Genomic DNA, 23,903 nt, shown 5'->3' with positions numbered 1-23,903 from the left:
TGCCCCGCCCTCTGCCGAACTCTCTCGACTCTGCCCGCCTCTCTCTCGCTCTCTGGCCCGCCCTCTCTCTCTGTCCCTCTGTCTCTCTCTCTCTGTCTCTCTCTCTCTGCCGTTCTCTGCCTCTCTGCCTGGCTCTCTCTCTTTCTCTGCCTGGCTCTCTCTCTTTCTCTGCCTGGCTCTCTCTCTCTCTCTCTCTCTCTCTCTCTCTCTCTCTCTCTCTCTCTCTCTCTCTGCCTGGCTCTCTCTCTCTCTCTCTCTCTCTGCCTGGCTCTCTCTCTCTCTCTCTCTCTCTCTCTCTGCCTGGCTCTCTCTCTCTCTCTCTCTCTCTGCCTGGCTCTCTCTCTCTCTCTCTCTCTCTCTCTCTCTCTCGGTCTCTCTCTCTCTCTGCCTGCCTCTCTCTGCCTGCCTCTCTCTCTCTCTCTGCCTGCCTCTCTCTCTCTCTCTGCCTGCCTCTCTCTCTCTGCCTGCCTCTCTCTCTCTCTCTCTCTCTGCCTGCCTCTCTCTCTCTCTCTCTGCCTGCCTCTCTCTCTCTCTCTCTCTGCCTGCCTCTCTCTCTCTCTCTCTCTGCCTGCCTCTCTCTCTCTCTCTCTCTGCCTGCCTCTCTCTCTCTCTCTGCCTGCCTCTCTCTCTCTGCCTGCCTCTCTCTGCCTCTCTGCCTGCCTCTCGCTCTGCCTGCCTCTCGCTCTGCCTGCCTCTCGCTCTGCCTGCCTCTCGCTCTGCCTGCCTCTCGCTCTGCCTGCCTCTCGCTCTGCCTGCCTCTCGCTCTGCCTGCCTCTCGCTCTGCCTGCCTCTCGCTCTGCCTCTCTGCCCGCCTCTCTCTCGCTCTCTGCCCGCCTCTCTCGCTCTCTGCCCGCCTCTCTCGCTCTCTGCCCGCCTCTCTCGCTCTCTGCCCGCCTCTCTCGCTCTCTGCCCGCCTCTCTCTCGCTCTCTGCCCGCCTCTCTCTCTCTCTCGCTCTCTGCCCGCCTCTCTCTCTCTCTCTGCCCGCCTCTCTCTCTCTCTGCCCGCCTCTCTCTCTCTCTCTCTCTGCCCGCCTCTCTCTCTCTCTGCCCGCCTCTCTCTCTCTCTCTCTCTCTCTCTGCCCGCCTCTCTCTCTCTCTCTGCCTCTCTCTCTGCCTCTCTCTCTCTCCCTCTCTCTGCCGTTCTCTGCCTCTCTGCCTGGCTCTCTCTCTTTCTCTGCCTGGCTCTCTCTCTTTCTCTGCCTGGCTCTCTCTCTTTCTCTGCCTGGCTCTTTCTCTGCCTGGCTCTCTCTCTTTCTCTGCCTGGCTCTCTCTCTTTCTCTGCCTGGCTCTCTCTCTTTCTCTGCCTGGCTCTCTCTCTTTCTCTCTCTGTGCCTGGCTCTCGCTCTCTCTCTCTCTGTGCCTGGCTCTCGCTCTCTCTCTGCCTGGCTCTCGCTCTCTCTCTGCCTGGCTCTCGCTCTCTCTCTCTCTCTGCCTGGCTCTCGCTCTCTCTCTCTCTCTGCCTGCCTCTCGCTCTCTCTCTGCCTGCCGCTCTCTGCCTCTCTGCCTGCCTCTCTCTGCCTCTCTGCCTGCCTCTCTCTGCCTCTCTGCCTGCCTCTCGCTCTGCCTGCCTCTCGCTCTGCCTGCCTCTCGCTCTACCGCTCTGCCTGCCTCTCTCTTTCTCTCTCTGCCCGCCTCTCTCGCTCTCTGCCCGCCTCTCTCTCTCTCTCTCTCTCTCGCTCTGCCTGACTCTCTTTCTCTCTCTCTGCGCCCCTCTCGCTCTCTCTCTCTGCCTGTCTCACTGATGACCTGTGTGTCTCTTGACAGCATCAGCAGACTCTCCTGAACCAGCTGAGGGAGGTCACAGGCACCACAGACGTACAGCTACTTCAGCAGGCCCTGCAGGTAACAAACACAGAGGCCCTGCAGGTAACAAACACAGAGGCCCTGCAGGTAACAAACACAGAGGCCCTGCAGGTAACAAACACAGGGGCCCTGCAGGTAACAAACACAGGGGCCCTGCAGGTAACAAACACAGGGGCCCTGCAGGTAACAAACACAGGGGCCCTGCAGGTAACAAACACAGGGGCCCTGCAGGTAACAAACACAGGGGCCCTGCAGGTAACAAATACAGGGGCCCTGCGGTGCAGATGCAGTGATATTAGTGACTCACACATCTCCCCTGTCTAATTCACCTCTTTTTAAATCCCTCAATTTGCAATGTCTGATCGTGTTGATATTTAGTCCGACACAAGGTTGTTTAAAATAGTCAATCTTTCCCCTAGCTGATACTGATTTTCAGGGATGCATTTCTAAATGGTTTGACATGGTTTAAAATGTTACTGTTTAGTGTTTATGTTCTAAAATCTCCAGTGGGAGTTCTGTACATTTATTTAAATTCAACCAATTCATCAGCCCATAAGCTTTATTGATCGCCCAGAAGAAGTATGTTGACAGTCTACATGTCAACCCGTCTCTGACTGTCTAGCTGTAATCCTGCTGTCCCTGCAGGTCAGTCATGGAGACCTGGCGGAGGCGGTGGCCTTTCTGACGGAGAAGAAGACCAAGGTGCCCCAGCAGGATGAGGCCACCTACTACCAGACCACCCAGGTGGGCAACGACAGATACATCAGCGTTGGCAGCCAGGCAGACACCAGTGAGTACCTACCTCACCCAGCGCTTCCCGGGGCAGGCCCTAGCCAGGGAGATACTAGTGAGTACCGCTACCTACCTAATCTCATGTGTATGCATAAGAAAAAATCTGTAGGCCTCAAGCCTGAATGTACTGAATGTGAATGTTTAACACTACTGTCTCCACTGATTCCATTTCTATCATATTTTTCCAGTTGTTCCCATTCATTTTGGTATTGAAGCTCTAAGTGAGCAGTTAACGTAGCATTAAGGTCTGAGTGGGATGTCTGTTAGCAGGATGCCTCCTGGCTCTCATGCAAGACAAGGGGTTATTTTGTTGAAATTACATGGTGTCATTTCAGGGGAATTTTCTGAGATGGGCACGAGAATTCCTGCAGAGGCATATCCTTCTCTGTTCATGACCACCAGAGAAGGTCATATATCCTGACACGCCCCTTTGACTTTAATGCGGGAGTGGCCTGATTAATGAACTTACACGCTTCCTCGGATACATGTCAAATAAGGAAAACAACCTAGTTAACCCAGTCTAAGGGGAATAGAGTAGTCTGGGTGGAGGGGGAAACCATGGTGCTCCATTTACTACTCTGATGACTAACCTTCATCTTTTTATAGGCTTTTCTAACATTAAAGGCTACTGTACACTTAGGCTCTCCTCTTCCCTTTGTGTCTTTTTAAGCGGTGATGAAAAGGATATTGACGGTTTGCCCTTTCCCCTGACACTTATGTAAGAGGGATTATTAAGTCAGTAAGGCCTGAATCTAAACTTGTAATGTGTGCACTTAACTCAATGTCAGCATAGAACTAGAACTTGTATGTATGTATGTATGTACATTAGCGTTCAAAAGTTTGGGGTCACTTAGAAATGTCCACATTTTTTGTCCATTAAAATAACATCACATTGATCAGAAATACAGTGTAGACATTGTTAATGTTGTAAATGACTTGTAGCTGGAAATGGCAGATTCTTTTTAATGGAATATCTACATAGCCGTACAGAGGCCCATTATCAGCAACCATCACTCGTGTTCCAATGGCACGTTGTTAGCTAATCCAAGTTTATCATTTTAAAAGCCTAATTGATCATAGGAAAACCCTTTTGCAATTATGTTAGCACAGCTGAAAACTGTTTTTCTGATTAAAGAAGCAATAAAACAGGCCTTCTTTCGACTAGTTGAATATCTGGAGCATCAGCATTTGTGGGTCTGATTACAGGCTCAAAATGGCCAGAAACAAAGAACTTTCTTCTGAAACTAATCATTCTATTCTTGTTCTGAGAAATGAAGGCTATTCGATGTGAGAAATTGCCAAGCGACTGAAGATCTTGTACAGCGCTGTGTACAACGTTCTTCACAGAAGAGCGCAAACTGGCTCTAGCCTGAATAGAAAGAGTGGGAGGCTCGGATGCCCAACTGAGCAAGAGGACAAGTACATTAGAGTGTCTAGTTTGAGAAACAGACGCCTCACAAGTCCTCAAGTGGCAGCTTCATTAAATAGTTTCCACAAAACACCAGTCTCAACGTCAACAGTGAAAAGGCGACTCCGGGATGCTGGCCTTGGCAGAGTTCCTCTGTCCAGTGTCTGCATTCTTTTGCCCATCTAATCTTTTCTTTTTATTGGCCAGTCTGAGATATGGCTTTTTCTTTGCAACTCTGCCTAGAAGGCCAGCATCCCGGAGTCACCTGTTGACATTGAGACTGGTGTTTTGCGGGTACTATTTAATGAAGCTGCCAGTGAGGTGTCTTTCTCAAACTAGACACTAATGTACTTGTCCTCTTGCTCAGTTGTGCACTGGGGCCTCCCACCCTTTGTATTCTGGCTAGAGCCATTTTGTGCTGTTCTGTGAAGGGAGCACAGCGTTGTACGAGATCTTCAGTCGCTTGGCAATTTCTCACATGGAATAGCCTTCATTTCTCAAAACAAGAATAGGCTGACGAGTTTCAGAAGAAAGTTATTTGTTTCTGGCCATTTTGAGCCTGTAATCGAACCCACAAATGCTGATGCTCAAGATACTCAACTAGTCTAAAGAAGGCCAGTTTTATTGCTTCTTTAATCAGAACAACAGTTTTCAGCAGTGCTAACATAATTGCAAAAGGGTTTTCTAATGATCAATTAGCCTTTTAAAATGCTAAACTTGGATTAGCTAACACAACGTGCCATTGGAACACAGGAGTGATGGTTGCTGATAATGGGCCTCTGTACGACTGTGTAGATATTCCATAAAAAATCTGCCGTTTCCAGCTATAATAGTCATTTACAACATTAACAATGTCTACACTGTATTTCTGATCAATTTGATGTTATTTTAACCTCACTAGGGGGTGTGGGACGCTAGCGCTAGCGTCCCACCTGGCCAACATCCAGTGAAATTGCAGAGCGCCAAATTCAAAAACAGAAATACTCATTATAAAAATTCATGAAACATACAAGTGTTATACATGGGTTTAAAGATTAACTTCTTGTTAATTCAACCACGGTGTCAGATTTCAAAAAAGCTTTACGGCGAAAGCATACCATGTGATTATCTGAGGACAGCGCCCAGCAGGCAAATCATTACAAACGGTAACAAGCCAAGTAGAGGAGTTACACAAGTCAGAAATAGTGATAAAATGAATCACTTACTACCTTTGATCTTCATATGTTTGCACTCACAAGACTCCCATTTACTCAATAAATGTTCGTTTTGTTCGATAATGTCCCTCTTTATGTCCAAAAACCTCCGTTTTGTTGGTGCGTTTTGTTCAATAATCCACTGTCTCAAACAACATCCGGTGAAATTGCAGAGCGTGAAACTCAACAAAACAGAAATTCTCATAATAAACATACATAAAAGATACAAATGTTATACACCAGCTTAAAGATACACTTCTTGTTAATCCAACCGCTGTTTCAGATTTCAAAAAGGCTTTACGGCGAAAGCACACCATGTGATTATTTGAGAACAGCGCCCAGCAGACAAATCATTACAAACAGTTAGCAGCCAAGAAGAGGAGTAACAAAAGTCAGAAATAGCGATAAAATGTATCACTTACCTTTGATGATCTTCATATGGTTGCACTCCGAAGACTCTGTTACACAATAAATGTTAATTTTGTTCGATAATGTCCCTCTTTATGTCCAAAAACATCCGTTTTGTTGGTGCGTTTTGTTTAGCAATCCATTGGAACAAAGCGGGGTCACAACAGCCAGACGAAAAATCGAAAAAGTACAATAGAAGTTCGTAGAAACATGTCAAACGATGTTTAAAATCAATCCTCAGGTTGTTTTTGTCATAAATAATCAATAATATTTAAACCGGACAAAAGCTTTGTCAATAGAAAAGGAGAAACAAGAAAGGCGCACTCCCGATTGCGCGCTGGACTCATGTCTGGAAATTTCCACTGTCCTCTCATTGAAAGTGCTGTATCTCCCTCATTTTTCAGAGTAAAAGCCCGAAACAATGCCTAAAGACTGGCCACATGTAGAAGAAGCCATAGAGATTATGAACTGGGTCCTAAGTCTTTGTATGGTGGATAGGCTTTCAATGAAAAAACAGCCTTTCAAAATAATAGTACTTCCTGGATGGATTTTCCTCTGGTTTTCGCCTGCCATATCAGTTCTGTTATCCTCACAGACATTATTTTTACAGTTTTGGAAACTTCAGAGTATTTTCTATCCAAATCTACCATTTATATGCATATCCCAGCTTCTCGGCCTGAGTAGCAGGCAGTTTACTTTGGGCACGCTTTTCATCCAATATTCCGAATGCTGCCCACTACCCTAGTGAAGTTAATGGACAAAAAATGTGCTTTTCTTTCAAAAACAAGGACATTTCTAAGTGACCCCAAACCTTTGAGCGGGTATGTATGAATGCATTAAAGGACTACGCGTGTGTTGTTTCAGACGTGATTGACCTGACAGGCGATGACAAGGATGACCTCCAGAGGGCCATTGCTCTCAGCCTGGAGGAGTCCAGCCGGGCCTTCAGGGAGACGGGCATCACTGATGAGGAGCAGGCCATCAGCAGGTAGACTGGGCTCAACACCACCATGTTATTGGCTGGGCTGAGGGGAGAGGAGGAGCATACTGGGAGCTGGAAGGTTTGAGTGGTGAAATGTCAACATAATGCACTTTGAACAAGGCACTGTGCAGACTTGCTAGTCTTTGTTTTGTTGCTAAATGTCAACATTATGGTTTTTTGGGGTTTTGCACATAATAAATGTCCTTTGATTAAAGTGTGTGTATTTTTAAACGTGTTGTGTTGTGCTCTTTGCAGAGTTCTGGAGGCCAGCATAGCAGAGAACAAGGCAAGCCTAAAGCGGACACACACGGAAGTGTGGAGTGACTCGCCCAATCCCCACGACAGGAAGAGAATGGAGAACTGCCCTGTGGGTCTAAAGAATGTGGGCAACACCTGCTGGTTCAGCGCCGTCATCCAGGTGGAGACTCAACACAAACACACCCCTCATACAACGCAAAGCATCCTGTGTCAATGTAATTCATTAGATATATAGGCCCTGTTTTTCTAATGACATTTAGTGTGCTACAGCTCTTGGAGACTCCAGCCCTGCCTGTCATAAGGTAGGGATTACGTTGTTGTTACTCTAAAGACTCCCTGGTAGAGGGTTAAGTGAGCTGGATGAGCACTGGATACATTGTCACATGGTCCCTGCCCCTGTGTGTATCGGGCCTCCTTGAGGAGACCAGTCCCACGTTTCAGCTCCTTCTGATCCCAGAATTAGAGATTTACTGAAAGCAGATGATGAAATCAAGTGACAACTCCACTATTCTTTCTTCTTTTCTAATTATTTAATCCTTTTATCAAAAGGAATGGAAGTTTGTTTTGTAACTTCGAATTTATCACTCCGCTAACATTCTTTTGTAATCCATCATATCAATACAGCTAGCAGTAACCTAGCAGTAACAGGGTGGTAACAGCCATAGGAAAACTGATGTTGACTACCTCACTATAATAGGAACTTCCAGGATCTCTTTTGATATTGCAAAAATGTTTATTGCTGGTTGAAAGCTAAATGAATGTCACTCAGTAAAATGGACTCGTTTCTCTTTCTGTCTGCTTGTTTCCAGTCTCTGTTCAACCTGCTGGAGTTCCAGAGGCTGGTGCTACACTACTCCCCTCCTGCCAGAGTCCAGGACCTGCCTCGCAACCAGAAGGTGAACCACCACCACCACCCATCCAAACAATCCATATCAACACTCAGCAGGGAGGCTTAGGCCCAAATCCCTCAGACCAATACGTTCCAGAGATAGTGGCACTGGAACACAGGTTAAACCTTTTATAGGCGACAGCCAGGGAAAGATCCGGTTAGCTCTCTCCCCGGAGTACTTGACTTGTGTCCTTTGAGAACCATGGCTCCTCAGCTGGACAGCTGTCCTTCCTGTTAGCCTCTGAGCTGGGCTCTGGCCCTCTGTTGAGGGCCAGGATGAGACATTCTGGGTTGTAAATCGATGCCCTCACCAAGCTACAGCTCTATTTGGTTGCAGTGTGATCTGCTCTTGCCTCAGGTTCCATTGGTTCACTCTGCCCCGTGACTGCCCAGTTGATTCACTACCTCTAGACCCAGGGAGGGTGGATGAAGAGGATTTGATGAAGCACGCTGTAGCCCTAGTGGTTCCCTCTCTGACACACCCGACAGTAACCATGACCTGTGACTCACACCAGCTCAGCTTAGCCTCTCCTCCCTGTCTTTCTGCAGCAGCTGCAGTCTCTTCCTCGCCCATTGCTGCAACTGCAATCTTGCTGTCTGCACAGCACGTTTCTCCCAACCGCTTCCCGTGGAGCCCTCCTAAGGGTCAATGGTTAGTGCACATCTGCTAATCTGGGCTACGCCTCTGCTGCTGTTTCCATATAGCGCCAGTCGTCTTGGGGTTTTAGTCTCTAGTCCCACTGTCTAATATCCATAACCTCTTCTAGGGCTTAGGCTCTAATCTGTAAATAGCCGTGACCCTTGCGCTCAAAACGAGAGCACTAATGCAAGAGTTTATTTTAATTGCTCTGTTTGTCAACGAGGCTCGTCTTCAAAGCAAGGCTTTTCCTTTGCCAGTGTCACATAAGTGTCCCTTTTTTTTGTCACACATCTGGGCTTGAGCAATGAGTCCTCTGTGCTCTCAACCTGCACCATAATGTAATTAGAACTCGTTCATTCATTGGTAGTAGTTGTGGTGCAGCCAGTCAGTGTCCTGCTGTATGTAGAGCAGTGGAGGACTCCCTCTGGTTGTCACACCACTGGATGTCACATCTCACGCCAGCTCCAGCTCACAGATTTACTGGGTCAGCTCAGCATCACTAGGCTCCAATAGAAAAGCACATTCCCTTGCATAAACTGGGGAAATACTCATCTTTCATATTTTGGGCACACCATCATCATAAAGCACCGAACTTGAAAAGATTATAATGGGTATAATAGTGTTCTTAATTCAGTCTCCATGGTCTGAAAGATGGTTGACATTAAAACCCTGAAATATGACTGCGATTTGGAAACCCGTATTCCCTTCCTCTAGAAGGCAGGTTATCATGTTAACTAACGTCCCTGTGTGTGTCTGGGTGTGGTTCCCGGTTGTCGTTCCGTAGGAGCACAGAAACCTGCCCTTCATGCAGGAGCTGAGGAACTTGTTCTCCCTCATGGTGGGTTCTAAGAGGAAGTACGTGGACCCGTCGTGTGCCGTGGAGATCCTCAAGGACGCCTTCAAGTCCAGCGAATCTCAGCAGGTAAACATCCTAGCTATCACTCTGTAAAATCTGCTATAATAAACCAATCAACCTATGCATCAAATGTATTTGTAAAGCCCTTTTACATCAACAGTTGTCACAAAGGGCTTTACAGTAGTCTGGCCTAGACCCCCCAAAAAACAAGCAACAGTACAGTGGAAATACAATTTTTAAATGAATTATAAAGTTTGGGAAACCCTGCACTATAATACCATGGTGCTTGCCTACGGAGCAGCAAGGGGAGCTGTCCTTCCCTAGCTTCAGGCTATGCTCAAACACCACATCCTAACCAGAGCACTCCATTCTGCCACCTCTGGTCTCTTGGCTGTCCCACCCATACGGTAGGTCAGTCAAAGTTGTTCTCTGTCCTGGCACCCCAATGGTGGAACCAGCTTCCCCCTGATTCTAGGACAGCAGAGTTCCTGCCCATCTACCGAATATGACACCCTACCTCTAAAGAGTTTCTTATCCCCCGAAACTTAGCAGTGACTTTTCCTACTAGCACTGACTTTGCTCATAATTTCATTATTGAGGAGAAATTGGACTACATCTGTGATATGTGGTTGTTCCACCTAGATATCTGATGATGAGTGCATCTAAGTTGTTCTGAATAAGAGCATCTGCTAAATATGAAGTGTAATTAGGGGCCCTTCCGTGTTTTATTTACCTAGATCTCATGGATTTTAGTCCCTTCTTCATCAGGTGTTTTGGTGCTTCTCATGACACCTTCTGAAGGGTTGATCAGTCCCGACCAGTGCCTTGCAAAAAAGTATTCATCCCCCTTGGCGTTTTTCCTATTTTGTTGCATTACAACCTGTAATTTAAATAGATTTTTATTTTTATTTCATGTAATAGACATGCACAAAATAGTCCAAATTGGTGAAGTGAAATGAAAAAAATAACTTGTTTAAAAAATAAATCAAAAACGGAAAAGTGGTGTGTATGTATTCACCCCCTTTGCTATGAAGCCCCTAAATAAGATCTGGTGCAACCAATTACCTTCAGAAGTTACATAATTAGTTAAATAAAGTCCACCTGTGTGCAATATGTGTCACATGATCTGTCACATGATCTCAGTATATATACACCTGTTCTGAAAGGCCCCAGAGTCTGCAACCCCCCCAATTCAAGGGGCACCTCCAAGCAAGCGGCACCATGAAGACCAAGGAGCTCTCCAAACAGGTCAGGGACAAAGTTGTGGAGAAGTACAGATCAGGGTTAGGTTATAAAAAAATATCAGAAACTTTGAACATCCCACAGAGCACCATTAAATCCATTATTTAAAAAAATGGAAAGAATATGGCACCACAACAAACCTGCCAAGAGAGGGCCACCCACCAAAACTCACAGACCAGGCAAGGAGGACATTAATCAGAGAGGCAACAAAGAGACCAAAGATGACCCTGAAGGAGCTGCAAAGCTCTACAGCGGAGATTGGAGTATCTGTTCGTAGCACCACTTTAAGCCGTACGCTCCACAGACCTGGGAAGAGTGGCCAGAAAAAGCCATTGCTTAAAGAAAGAAATAAGCAAACACGTTTGGTGTTCGCCAAAAGGCATGTGGGAGACTCCCCAAACATATGGAAGAAGGTACTCTGGTCAAAGCCCAGACCTCAATCCAATTGAGAATCTGTGGTATGACTTAAATATTTCCATACACCAGCGGAACCCATCTAACTTGAAGGAGCTGGAGCAGTTTTGCCTTGAAGAATGGGCAAAAATCCCAGTGGCTAGATGTTCCAAGCTTATAGAGACATAGCCCAAGAGACTTGCAGCTGTAATTGCTGCAAAAGGTGGCTCCACACAGTATTGACTTTGGGGGGGTGAGTAGTTATGCACGCTCAAGTTTTCTGTTTTGTTGTCTTATTTCTTGTTTGTTTCACCCCAAAAAAGATTTTGCATCTTCAAAGTGGTAGGCATGTTGTGTACATCAAATGATACAACCCCCCCCCCCCAAAAAAAATAATAATTATATTTTAATTCCAGGATGTAAAGGCAACAAAATAGGAAAAATGCCAAGGGGGTGAATACTTTCGCAAGCCACTGTAGATATCTGATGGGGATCAGCTCCTGTATGCTAATATGCTGTAATGTAATGTTAATATGACGAATAGTAGATAAAAAAACATGAGCTGGCGCACACCCAGAATAATAGTTTGTATGGAGGTGCTGACTAACAGTGAATAAACTATAAACTATCAAAATAAAGTTGCACACTCCATGTATAATCTCCAAGCAATTTAATGGGTATTTACCAATGTTTCGGCATCACTGAGCCTTCCTCAGGGTGATGTCATGAATACTTGAACCAGGTTATGTAGACACACAGTACAATTAGTGTAACCAATGACAGTGGTGAGGGGTGTGTCATAATGATTAAGTTAATTAAAATGAATTAGTGAAACTCTTAAGAAAATTGTAAATGGCATATTAAATATATTACTCTATTTTTCATATAGAAACATAATGGAATATTGTACATCGTATTAGCATCAACATACATTATTATTTCATTCAATTTCACATCATTTTGTATTTCATTTTTGTTACATGTAATCTTTTGGTTCAACCTTAATATATAATGAACATTATCAACAGGGGGAACATATTAGGTGTATGTTAGTAAGCTGTAAAACATGACGAATAGTCCCATAACTGTTCGGCGTCCGCCCCCCGAAAACCCGATAATGCAGAGCTTATATTTCTGTTAAGATCCTGCGAGTCTGGCCACTGTACTCATCAGTCATGTCCGTAGTCCACTCTACTCTAGTCACTTTGTGTGTCTGAGGTTAGAGAAGCGTTGACCCCAATTAGAGGGCACAATTGACGTCTGTAAGGCACCCTCTGGTCCTGATGGTTGCTTTTGAAGCCTAACAATTACATTTGACTTGACTCTGGTGTATACACATCTACCTCAACAATTACCAAGTCCCTCAGTATAAGCCCACTTAACCAAGGTTTAAAACATGGAAAGGAGGTTATGTTCTGTACATCTGAGATCTAGGCCTTCTGTTCTACAGTGAAGGCAATGTTCTAATTGTTCTGTCTCTGTGTGCTGCCTGTAAGTATTGTTGTAATTGGTCTGTTTCGCTGTGTGCTGCCTGAACAGCAGGATGTGAGTGAGTTCACACACAAGCTGCTGGACTGGCTGGAGGATGCCTTCCAGATGAAGGCAGAGGAGGACCGGTACGACAACACACCTTGCTAACGTCAAAACACACACACACACACACACACACACACACACACACACACACTGTGTGATTCATCCCCTTAGGAGACTGGACACATCATTCCTTCTGTGTTTTCATACAGAATATGCATCGTAGTGAATTTAGTAAGCATTTTATGAAAGTCCATGTAAAAAAGAGGCTAGGAGCATTATTCACATGGCTTAGAGGACAAAGTGTGTATGTCGCACACTGTGACTCACCCCAATGAGTGTGTGTGTTTTGGCTCTGATCTCTCTCCGTTCCCAGAGAGGGTGAGAAGCCAAAGAACCCGATGGTGGAGCTGTTCTACGGCCGGTTTCTGGCTGTTGGTGTTCTCGAAGGTAAGAGAGGGAAGCAAGCATGTTAGAACGTCCCTGGGTAGGAGGAGAGGTGACGTGAGAGTTAAGGCTCAGCCGGCAGTTTCCTGCTTCGAAGTAGCAGCAAGGAGAGGCAGAGTCCTTGCCCCCGATAATGAAAGGTGACCTTGTTTTAATGAGATGTGGCGCATGTAAAAGCACAGGGCTGCAGAGCATTGATCCTTGAGGACCTTGACGTCTGATTGGAATTTTGCTTATTATGCATGACAAGACTGGCCCAGGGCCGCCAGACACAAAGCTGGGCCAGCAAGGCAGCTTCTGCTCCTCTCATCCTTAAATGACCTTAATGCCACATTTGCATGTCCGCTAACTTCCCCTCTCTGGGTTCAGTGTTGTTGTTGTCAGTCAGTACTCAGCTGCTGTAGTCAGTGCAGTGGGTTGGTGAAAGGCGTCCGCATGCTTCCCACCCGGAACAATTTGTGTGTATATTATGATGACATTTTGAGACGTTTTTTGTTCATTTCGGCTGTTCTTGCACGCAACATTTTTTTCTCTTGAGGCAAGCTGAAGTTCGGAAGCTGAAGTCTAAGCCCCTTCATTGGTGATTGGTCTGCAGTAGGGAATCTTCAATGTAGTATTTGTCATTCAGCTATGAGAAGACTCATTTTTATGCATTTTTTTTACTTGCTCTTAGATGTAAAACTAAGATCTCCTCCACCAAAACGTAAACATGTATTTTGAGGAAGTGTATACTGACTAAGGCGTCTTAAGATGGCCAAACAGTACTATTGCCGCAGGTATGGTCAAAGGTATGCGAGCGCACTCGTTCGGGTTTGCCTAGCCGAGTTTGGCTAGGCGCCAGCCGAACTGAAGCATGCAGCAGTCTTAAGGCTCTTCAGGGCAGCAAGCTATGCTGTATTAACAGTCAGTTAGTGGATGTGATCTTCCCCTGGGTTCAAGTATTTGTTTTCTGAATTTTATTGAGCTTACCTGGTGCAATGGAACCAATGGTAAAGTCCCAGAAAGTATAAACCCTGCCCATCTGGCATACCGAGTAGGCTCAATCAAACAAATCCTATTTGAACTCAGGCCTGGCTATGATGACTGATGCTGAACTCAACCTGGCTGTAAATTAGTGTGAAATGGGTCTTCTCTCACACACACTTGACCCAGTTCCTCGCCATATGATACACACAGGCTAGGGCCGCACCTCTGAGGAATAATACTGCATAATAGGGTACAACTGCCTCTACCAAATCCCAGTGCTTTTTCAATTAGTTGTTGTTGGTAATGAGGCCCCAACTGTGGTTATGTGTGGGTGTGTGAGGAATGCTTGTGTTGGTGCATAAATGTTGTTTACATTTCTGTGCTGCTGCTCCTTTTCCCCACAGGAAAGAAGTTTGAGAACACCGAGATGTTTGGGCAGTACCCCCTGCAGGTGAACGGCTTTAAGGACCTGCATGAGTGTCTAGAGGCGGCCATGATTGAGGGGGAGATCGAGTCCCTGCACTCATCAGCAGAGAACTCTGCCAAGTCTGGACAGGAGGTCAGTGCTGCTGCTCATTAAAAAACAACTAACACTGGAGTTTGGCGTTTTAACTGTAATACATGTGTAAAAGGGATAATGAAACTCCAAAACATGTTCCAAACTTATAGTTAGACACACACAAAATGTACAGGCAACAAAATTATACTGGAAGTACCATAACATTTCTGTTCGACAACCAAATGTTACCAGTAACCCACTAAAATAGCCCATCTAGGCCTACTTAAAAATAGACGGGTGCTTGAATAATTCAGGAGATGTGGGGGACTGACTGACTACCTGCCCCAACGCATAGTGCCAACTGTAAAGTTTGGTGGACATGGAGTAATGGTCTTGGGCTGATTTTCATTTTTCGGGCTAGGGCCCCTTCCTTCCAGTGAAGGGAAATCTTAACGTTTCAGCTTACAGTGACATTCTAGAAGATTCTGTGCTTCCAACTTTGTGCCAAATGTTTGAGGAAGGCCCTTTCCTGTGTCAGTATGACAATGCCCCCGTGCACAAACTGAGGTCCGTACAGAAATGTTTTGTCGAGATCAGTGTGGGAGAACTTGACTGGCCTGCACAGAGCCCTGACCTCAACCCCATCGACCACCTTTGGAATGAATTGGTACGCAGACTGTGAGCAGGCCTAATCCCCCTTCATCAGTGCCCGACCTCATTAATGCATCGATAACGTGACACCATTCATTCCTATTTGAAGCCAAGGAAGTTGGGTTAAGATGGCATCTCATGGAAGCAACATTCGCAGTTTAAACTAATCCAGGAAATGACGTTGCAGACTAGCTCAGTGCTGCCCCCTCTCACTGAGTATCTCAAAATGAAGGCCGACCAGGGTGCTGCAGGCTGCCATTAGCTACTAAATAATCCTTCACTTATTTTGTGAGCAATTTTAGAGTCGGTTCAAGAATCGGTAAAAATAAATATTCAGGGACTTTTCAGCCATTGAAATCCTTAAGTCTTTTTTCAGGTCGCCTAAGTCAAAACAGTGTCCATGAAAACCAGCCCAAGACCATTATTCCACCAAACTTTACAGTTGGCACTATGCGTTGGAGCAGATGGTGTTCTCCTGGAATCCGCCAAACCCAGATTCGTCTGTCGGACTGCCAGATGGTGAAGCGTGATTCATCACTCCAGAGTTCGCATTTCCGCTGCTTCAGAGTCTAATGCCGGCAGGCTTTACACTACTCCAGCCGATGCTTGGCATTGCTCATAGTGATCCTAGGCTTGTGTGTGGCTGCTCGGCCATGGAAACCCATTTCATGAAGTTCCCAACAAACAGTTTTTGTACTGACGTTGCTTCCAGAGGCAGTTTGGAACTCAGTAGTGAGTGTTGCAACCGAGGGCAGACAATTTTTTTACGCTCTTAAGTACTCGATGGTCCCGTTCTGTGAGCTTGTGTGGCCTACCACTTCGTGGCTGAGCCGTTGTTGCTCCTAGACTTCTCCACTGCACAACCAAGTGCTGGACTGAAGTTTGATGAACTGACTTGTTGGAAAGGTGGCATCCTATGACTGCGCCACATTGAAAGTCACTGAGCTCTTCAGTAATGCCATTCTACTGCCAATGTTTGTCTATGGAGATTGCATGGCTGTGTGCTCGATTTTATACACCTGTCAGCAACGGGTGTCGCTGAAATAGCCAAATCCACTCATTTGAAGGCGTGTCCACTAGAGGTCGGCCGATTTAATTAGGGCCGATTTCAAGTTTTCATAACAATCGGAAATCTATTTTTTGGACGCTGATTTGGCCTATTTTATTTTTATTTATTTTTTTAGACCTTTTATTTAACTAGGCAAGTTAGTTAAGAACACATTCTTATTTTCAATGACGGCCTAGGAACGGTGGGTTAACTGCCTTGTTCAGGGGCAGAACGACAGATTTTTACCTTGTCAGCTCGGGGATTCAATCTTGCAACCTTATGGTTAACTAGTCCAACGCTCTAACCACCTGCTTTACATTGCACTCCACGAGGAGCCTGCCTGTTACGCGAATGCAGTAGGAAGCCAAGGTAAGTTGCTAGCTAGCATTAAACTTATAAAAAACAATCAATCAATCATAATCACTAGTTAACTACACGTGGTTGATATTACTAGTTTATCTAGCCTGTCCTGCGTTGCATGTAATCACTTAGGTACACGTTGCTCCAACCATAAACATCAATGCCTTTCTTAAAATCAATACACAGAAGTATATATTTTTAAACCTGCATATTTAGCTAAAGAAATCCAGGTTAGCAGGCAATATTAACCAGGTGAAATTGTGTCATTTTGCGTTCATTGCACGCAGTCAGGGTATATGCAACAGTTTGGGCCGCCTGGCTCGTTGTGAACTAATTTGCCAGAATTTTACATAATTATGACATAACATTGAAGGTTGTTCAATGTAACAGGAATATTTAGATTTAGGGATGCCACCAGTTAGATAAAATACGGAACGGTTCCGTATTTCACTGAAAGAAAAAAAACGTTTTTGAGATGATAGTTTCCGGATTCGACCATATTAATGGCCTAAGGCTCGTATTTCTGTGTGTTATTATGATATAATTAAGTCTATTATTTGATAGAGCAGTCTGACTGAGCGGTGGTAGGCAGCAGCAGGCTCGTAAGCGTTCATTCAAACAGCACTTTTGTGCGTTTGCCAGCAGCCCTTCGCAATGCATTGCGCTGTTTATGACTTCAAGCCTGTCAACTCCCAAGATGAGGCTGGTGTAACCAATGTGAAATGGCTAGCTAGTTAGCCGGGTGCGCACTAATAGCGTTTCAAACGTCACTCGCTCTGAGACTTGGGGTAGTTGTTTCCCCTTGCTCTGCATGGGTAACGCTGCTTCGAGGCTGGCTGTTGTCGATGTGTTCCTGGTTCGAGCCAAGGTAGGAGCGAGGAGAGGGACGGAAGCTATACTGTTACACTGGCAATACTAAAGTGCCTATAAGAACATCCAATAGTCAAAGGTATATGAAATACAAATCGTATAGAGAGAAATAGTCCTATAATTCCTATAATAACTACAACCTAAAACTTCTTACCTGGGAATATTGAAGACTCATGTTAAAAGGAACCACCAGCTTTCATATGTTCTCATGTTCTGAGCAAGGAACTTAAACGTTAGCTTTCTTACATGGCACATATTGCACTTTTACTTTCTTCTCCAACACTTTGTTTTGCATTATTTAAACCAAATTGAACATGTTTCATTATTTATTTGAGGCTAAATTGATTTTATTGATGTATTATATTAAGTTAAAATAAGTGTTCATTCAGTATTGTTTTAATTGTCATTATTACAACAACAACAAAAAAATAAAAAATAAAATTTAAAAATCGGACGATTTAATCGGCACCGTTTTTTTTTTTGGTCCTCCAGTAATCGGTATCGGCGCTGAAAAATCATAATCGGTCGACCTCTAGTGTCCACATACTTTTTTTTGTGTGCGTGCGTTTGGAAAGTATTCAGACCAGTTGACTTTTTACAAATTTTTATTACATTACAGCCTTATTCTAAAATGGATGAAATAATTTTTTCCCTCAGTCTACACACAGTATCCTATAATGACAAAGCAAAAACAGCTTTTTAGAAATGTTTTTCAATTTTTTTATGAAAATGTATTTAGTGCTTTTTGAGGTCGGTTCAATTCTTAAAAAATAATCTGTTTTTGATTTTAAAAAATGTTTTACATTAAATGCATTATGTGGGTTGACTGCTGTAACACAGTAAAACAATGAATAAAAATCCCATGATCGTAGTGACTGATTTACTCCTCATCACTTAACCATTTATTCACATTATTTTAATAAAATATTTCAGTTGTGTATATTGCATTTGTTTTATTTCATTCCAAGTCATCTCATCTCTATAGAGCTGTTGCCTTTGCTGTGACAAAATCACTATTTTAGTATGCCTAGTACTTCAAAGTAAATAACACATACATTTATGACTGCTGAATACCAACTATTGTCACTTAGATCATGTATTTTCAGGTAGAGATACTTCACGAAGCATCTGCTCTATCCCTCTCCATCGCATTTTCTTTTTTCCCTCTCGGTGTCTGTCCCATAGTAGCCTAACATAGCAGGTGTAAAAGAAACACAGACCGGACAAGTAGGCTCGCAATGGATTATGGTCATTATACTTAATGAGCATAGTTTAGCGCAGAAAACATGTTGAATGTTGGCCTGTTGGAAAGTACAGCTCCTTACTACAGTGGCTTGCAAAAGTAATCACCCTCTTTGGCATTTTTTCTATTTTGTTGCCTTACAACCTGGAATTAAAATAGATTTTTTGGGGGTTTGTATCATTTGATTTACACAACAAGACAACCACTTTGAAGATGCAAAATATTTTTTATTGTGAAACAAATAAGACAAAAACAGAACTTGAGTGTGCAAAACTATTCACCCTCCCAAAGTCAATACTTTGTAGAGACACCTTTTGCAGCAATTACAGCTGCAAGTCTCTTGGGGTTTGTCTCTATAAGCTTGGCACTTCTAGCCACTGGGATTTTTGCACATTCTTCAAGGCAAAACTGCTCCAGCTCCTTCAAGTTGGATGGGTTCCGCTGGTGTACAGAAATCTTTAAGTCATACCACAGATTCTCAATTGTATTGAGGTCTGGGCTTTGACTAGGCCATTCCACGTCATTTAAATGTTTCCCTTAAACCACTCGAGTGTTGCTTTAGCAGTATGCTTAGGGTCATTGTCCTGCTGGAAGGTGAACCTCCATCCCAGTCTCAAATCTCTGGAAGACTGAAACAGGTTTCCCTCAAGAACTTCCCTGTATTTAGCGCCATCCATCATTCCTTCAATTCTGACCAGTGTCCCAGTCCCTGCCGATGGAAAAACATCCCCACAGCATGATGCTGCCACCACCATGCCTCACTGTGGGGATGGTGTTCTCGGGGTGATGGGAGGTGTTGGGTTTGCGCCAGACATAGCGTTTTCCTTGATGGCCAAAAAGCTCAATTTTTGTCTCATCTGACCAGAGTACCTTCTTCCATATGTTTGGGGAGTCTCGCACATGCCTTTTTGGTGAACACCAATTTGTTTCTTTAAGCAATGGCTTTTTCTGGCCACTCTTCCGTAAAGCCCAGCTCTGTGGAGTGTTCGGCCTGAGGTGGTCCTATGGACAGATACTCCAATCTCAGCTGTGGAGCTTTGCAGCTTCTTCAGGGTTATCTTTGATCTCTTTTGTTGCCTCTCTGATTAATGCCAACCTTGCCTGGTCCGTGAGTTTTGGTGGGCGGCCCTCTCTTGGCAGGTTTGTTGTGGTGCCATATTCTTTCTGTTTTTTTAATAATGGAGTTAATGGTGCTCCATGGGATGTTCAAAGTTTCTGATATTTTTTATAACCCAACCCTGATTTTGATCTGATTTATCTCTAGGGAAATTGCGCAATGCGTGCATTGAGCTCACAGAAAGAAACGGAACGAAATGAAATTCAAATAATTGAACCGACATTGCTCAATTAGTTGTTTAAAATACAAAAAAATAACATTTCGGTTTGTCACTCAGCACTACTAAAGGCACAACAATATTAGTGGAACAGGCATGAGTCAAAACACGCTGCTCAAGACTACTGATTCCTTAGTGCCCAATTTAAAAATGTGTTTATGGATACCGCATGACTCATATGATCCATTAGAAACATAAACTAAATTGAAAGCCAATTTTGGAATTCGTTTCAGCACTGGTTTACCGAACTCCCTCCTGTCTTGACCTTTGAACTGTCAAGATTTGAGTTCAACCAAGCTTTGGGTCGACCTGAGAAGATCCACAGCAAGCTGGAGTTCCCCTCCATGCTGTACATGGACAGGTAAGGAAACCTCCAACACAGCTACCAGTCCAGCTGTACCTAAGGGAAAATGTATCAATTCAACAGCAGCTAAGATGAACTGTTATTCACATCACATAGCCTAAATAACATTATTTTGGGTTTCCTAGGCCCCTTCCAAATTAAGGGTCTTGCAAAAAGAAAATAAACATTATATTGTGATTTTACATTGAGCATGGGTTGTAGTCCTTTAATCTGGGATACAGGCCCGTAGTTTTCCAAGGAATTTATATGATTTCTGTTGTTTGTCAGGTATATGGACAGGAACCGGGAGATCACCAGGATTAAACGGGAGGAGATCAGGAGACTGAAAGAACACCTGACTCTACTCCAACAGCGTCTGGAGAGGTGGGCTGGGCTGCTACACACACACACACCTCTGTTTACTATCGTAGGTTGATCAACTATCAAAGGGATGGTGTTCATAGATACCATATCTGTTCTGCTTCTAACCAAGTATCTTGCTTTGCTTTTACTCTTTCACTGAAAGATTCATTCTCAGTATGGCTTGTCATCCTCTCTTTGTTCTGCTCTCTCTCTCTCTCTGTGTCCCCAAGGTATCTGAGCTATGGCTCCGGCCCCAAGAGGTTTCCTCTGGCAGATGTCCTGCAGTACGCCATGGAGTTTACTTCCAGTAAGCCAGTCTGCACCTCTCCTGTGGGGGACATTGACACATCAGCACCACCTGGTGGCACAACAGGGCAGCTGCTGCCCGCTTCAAGGCAAGTCATGAAACACAGAGCATGCCACACTCTGTCTCCCTGTGTCAGGATTTAAGTGTTCATGTGTGCATGTTTCTGACTTTGCTTTTGTCAGCAAATCTGTCTGATTAAGCTGTTGAATTAGTGACGTTCAGAAGTATTGAGTTGTGGTTTTGACCTATTCACACTCGCCCGACATTACAGCACAGCCGAACAGGCTCCCTCCTCTACCCCTCCAGAGGGTTTGGCCCCCACCCCGGCCCCCTCCACCCAGCAGAGAGTGCCTATCCACAAGCCCTTCACCCAGTCCCGACTGCCCCCTGACCTGCCCATGCACCCGGCCCCACGCCACATCACTGAGGAAGAGCTCAGGGTGCTGGAGGGCTGCCTGCACCGCTGGAGGAGTGAGGTGGAGAACGACAGCCGCGGTGCGTACAATACCAGTCAAACGTTTGGACACACCTACTCATTCAAGGGTTTTTCTTTATTTTTACTATTTTCTACATTGTATAATAATAGTGAAGACATCAAAACTATGAAACAACACATATGGAATCATGTTGTAACCAAAAAAGTGTTAACAAATCAAAATATATTTTACATTTGAAATTCTTCAAAGTAGTCACCCTTTGCCTTGATGACAGCTTTGCACACTTGGCATTCTCTCAACCAGTTTCACCTGGAATGCTTTTCTGAAAAGTCTTGAAGGAGTTCCCACATGCTGAGCACTTGTTGGCTGCTTTTCCTTCACTCTGCGGTCCAACTCATCCCAAACCATCACAGTTGGGTTGACGTCGGGTGATTGTGGAGGCCAGGTCATCCGATGCAGCACTTCACTCTCCTTCTTGGTCAAATAGCCCTTACACAGCCTGGAGGTGTGTTTTGGGTCATTTTCCTGTTGAAAAACAAATGATAGTCCCACTAAGCGCAAACCAGATGGGATGGCGTATCGCTGCAGAATGCTGTGGTAGCCATGCTGGTTAAGCGTGCCTTGAATTCTAAATAAATCACTGACAGTGTCACCAGCAAAGCGCCATCACACCACCTCCTCCATGCTTCACGGTGGGAACCACACATGCAGAGATCATCCGTTCACCTACTCTGCGTCTCACGAAGACACAGCGGTTGGAACCAAAAATCTCCAATTTGGACTCATCAGACCAAAGGACAGATTTCCACCGGTCTAATGTCCATTGCTCATGTTTCTTGGCCCAAGCAAGTCTCTTCTTATTGGTGCCCTTTAGTAGTGGTTTCTTTGCATTAATTCGACCATGAAGGCCTGATTGACACAGTCTCCTCTGAACAGTTGATGTTGAGATGTGTCTGTTACTTGAACTCTGTGAAGCGTTTATTTGGGCTGCAATCTGAGGTGCAGTTAATTGCCTCATGTCGTAAAGTAATGATGGACTGTCTTTTCTTTTTGCTTATTTGAGCTGTTCTTGCCATACTATGGACTTAATCTAAATAGGGCTGTCTTCTGTATACCGACCCTACCTTGTCACAACACAACTGATCGGCTCAAACACATTTAAGAATGAAAGAAATTCCACAAATGGCCTTCCCTGTGGCTCAGTTGGTAGAGCATGGTGTTTGCAACGCCAGCATGGTGTGTGCAACGCCAGGGTTGTGGGTTCGATTCCCAGGGGGGCCAGTACAAAAAAAATGCATGAAATTGTATGAAATGTATGCATTCACTACTGTAAGTCGCTCTGGATAAGAGCGTCTGCTAAATGACTAAAATGTAAAAATGTAAATGTAATTAACTTTTAACAAGGCTGGTTGAGAGAATGCCAAGACTGTGAGGAAGATTATAAAATAAATTTTGATATAACACTTTTTTTTGGATACTACATGATTCCATATGTGTTATTTCAGAATTTTGATGTCTTCACTATTATTCTACAATGTTGAAAATTAGTTTTTAAAAAATATAGAAAACCTTGAATGGGGTGTGTCCAAACTTTTGACTGGTACTGTATGTCACCTCTGAACTCATATAGCCTTGTACACCCAATATGCTGTATTATACCTCTGTCTGTCTCTTATGATCTCATGCACAAAAATGTATTAATTCTAGTGATGGGTTGATTTTGCTTCTCCAGATCTTCAGGGCAGTATATCCAGAATCCACAGGACCATTGAGCTGATGTACTCTGACAAGTCCATGATGCAGGTAAAAGATGCCCTTCCTAAACCTAACAATACACCTTCACACAAATACCATACATTGTCATTGGCTGTAGTGCATCATTAATTTGGTATTTTTGCATTATCTATCATCTTGATTTGAGAACGCTCACATTTTTCCATGACCAGTGTTCACTCCGGATGATCACTCATTGTCTCCTGCTGTCTCTAAGGTTCCATACCGGCTGCATGCGGTGTTGGTGCATGAGGGCCAGGCCAATGCCGGACACTACTGGGCCTACATCTATGACCCCCACCAGCGGTGCTGGATGAAGTACAACGACATCTCAGTCACCAAGTCATCCTGGGAGGAGCTAGTCAGGGACTCGTTCGGAGGCTATCGCAACGCCAGCGCCTACTGCCTCATGTACATCAACGACAAGAAGCCCTTCCTCATAGAAGGTAGATACTGCTTCTTCTGCTGCTCATTCAGCATTATCCCATCTCTTTATTTTGGCCTTGCTTTTCTTGTGGTATACTTCAGCTGTTTGCCTGGTTGTGTGTGCAGAGGAGTTTGATAAGGAGACGGGCCAGATGCTGAGTGGTCTGGATAAGCTCCCCCCAGACCTGAAGGCCTACGTGAAGGAGGACAACGGCCTGTTTGACAAGGAGATGGAGGAGTGGAACACACTGCAGGCACGCAAGGCCCAGCAAGAGAAGCTGGCCCTGGCTGTGGCCGCCGCCGCAACAGCTGCAGTAGCAGAAACAACAGCAACAACAACGTCCCCTCAGCCTATGAGTACAGAGACCAGTACACCAGACAACTCAGGTGAGGGCCAAGGCATGGTCACCTATTCCATTTAAACACTACTGAGCTGAGC

At 44.7% G+C, this 23,903-nt stretch overlaps 1 protein-coding gene across 5 annotated transcripts in view; it reads left to right on the top strand.

Moving 5' to 3' along the window:
• The window catches only part of LOC115154364 (ubiquitin carboxyl-terminal hydrolase 25), a 72,743-nt gene that overhangs the window by 19,504 nt on the left and 29,336 nt on the right, over positions 1-23,903 (top strand). For 4 of the 5 annotated variants that reach the window (XM_029700527.1, XM_029700526.1, XM_029700525.1 and 1 more), the window contains exons 2-17: positions 1,765-1,842; positions 2,449-2,650; positions 6,469-6,592; positions 6,842-7,004; positions 7,654-7,740; positions 9,158-9,295; positions 12,404-12,480; positions 12,774-12,847; positions 14,215-14,369; positions 20,049-20,176; positions 20,447-20,542; positions 20,752-20,916; positions 21,100-21,323; positions 22,998-23,068; positions 23,256-23,484; positions 23,591-23,851. In XM_029700527.1, the coding sequence (XP_029556387.1) occupies positions 1,765-1,842; positions 2,449-2,650; positions 6,469-6,592; positions 6,842-7,004; positions 7,654-7,740; positions 9,158-9,295; positions 12,404-12,480; positions 12,774-12,847; positions 14,215-14,369; positions 20,049-20,176; positions 20,447-20,542; positions 20,752-20,916; positions 21,100-21,323; positions 22,998-23,068; positions 23,256-23,484; positions 23,591-23,851 (2,272 nt within the window). The remainder of the gene's footprint in view (positions 1-1,764; positions 1,843-2,448; positions 2,651-6,468; positions 6,593-6,841; positions 7,005-7,653; positions 7,741-9,157; positions 9,296-12,403; positions 12,481-12,773; positions 12,848-14,214; positions 14,370-20,048; positions 20,177-20,446; positions 20,543-20,751; positions 20,917-21,099; positions 21,324-22,997; positions 23,069-23,255; positions 23,485-23,590; positions 23,852-23,903) is intronic. The other variant, XM_029700524.1, reaches the window with a different exon arrangement.

The sequence above is a fragment of the Salmo trutta genome, chromosome 19 (assembly GCF_901001165.1).
Source record: "Salmo trutta chromosome 19, fSalTru1.1, whole genome shotgun sequence".
NCBI lineage: Eukaryota > Metazoa > Chordata > Actinopteri > Salmoniformes > Salmonidae > Salmo > Salmo trutta.
The sequence above is the reverse complement of the archived record's forward strand: the minus strand, read 5'-3'. Positions and strand labels throughout refer to the sequence as shown.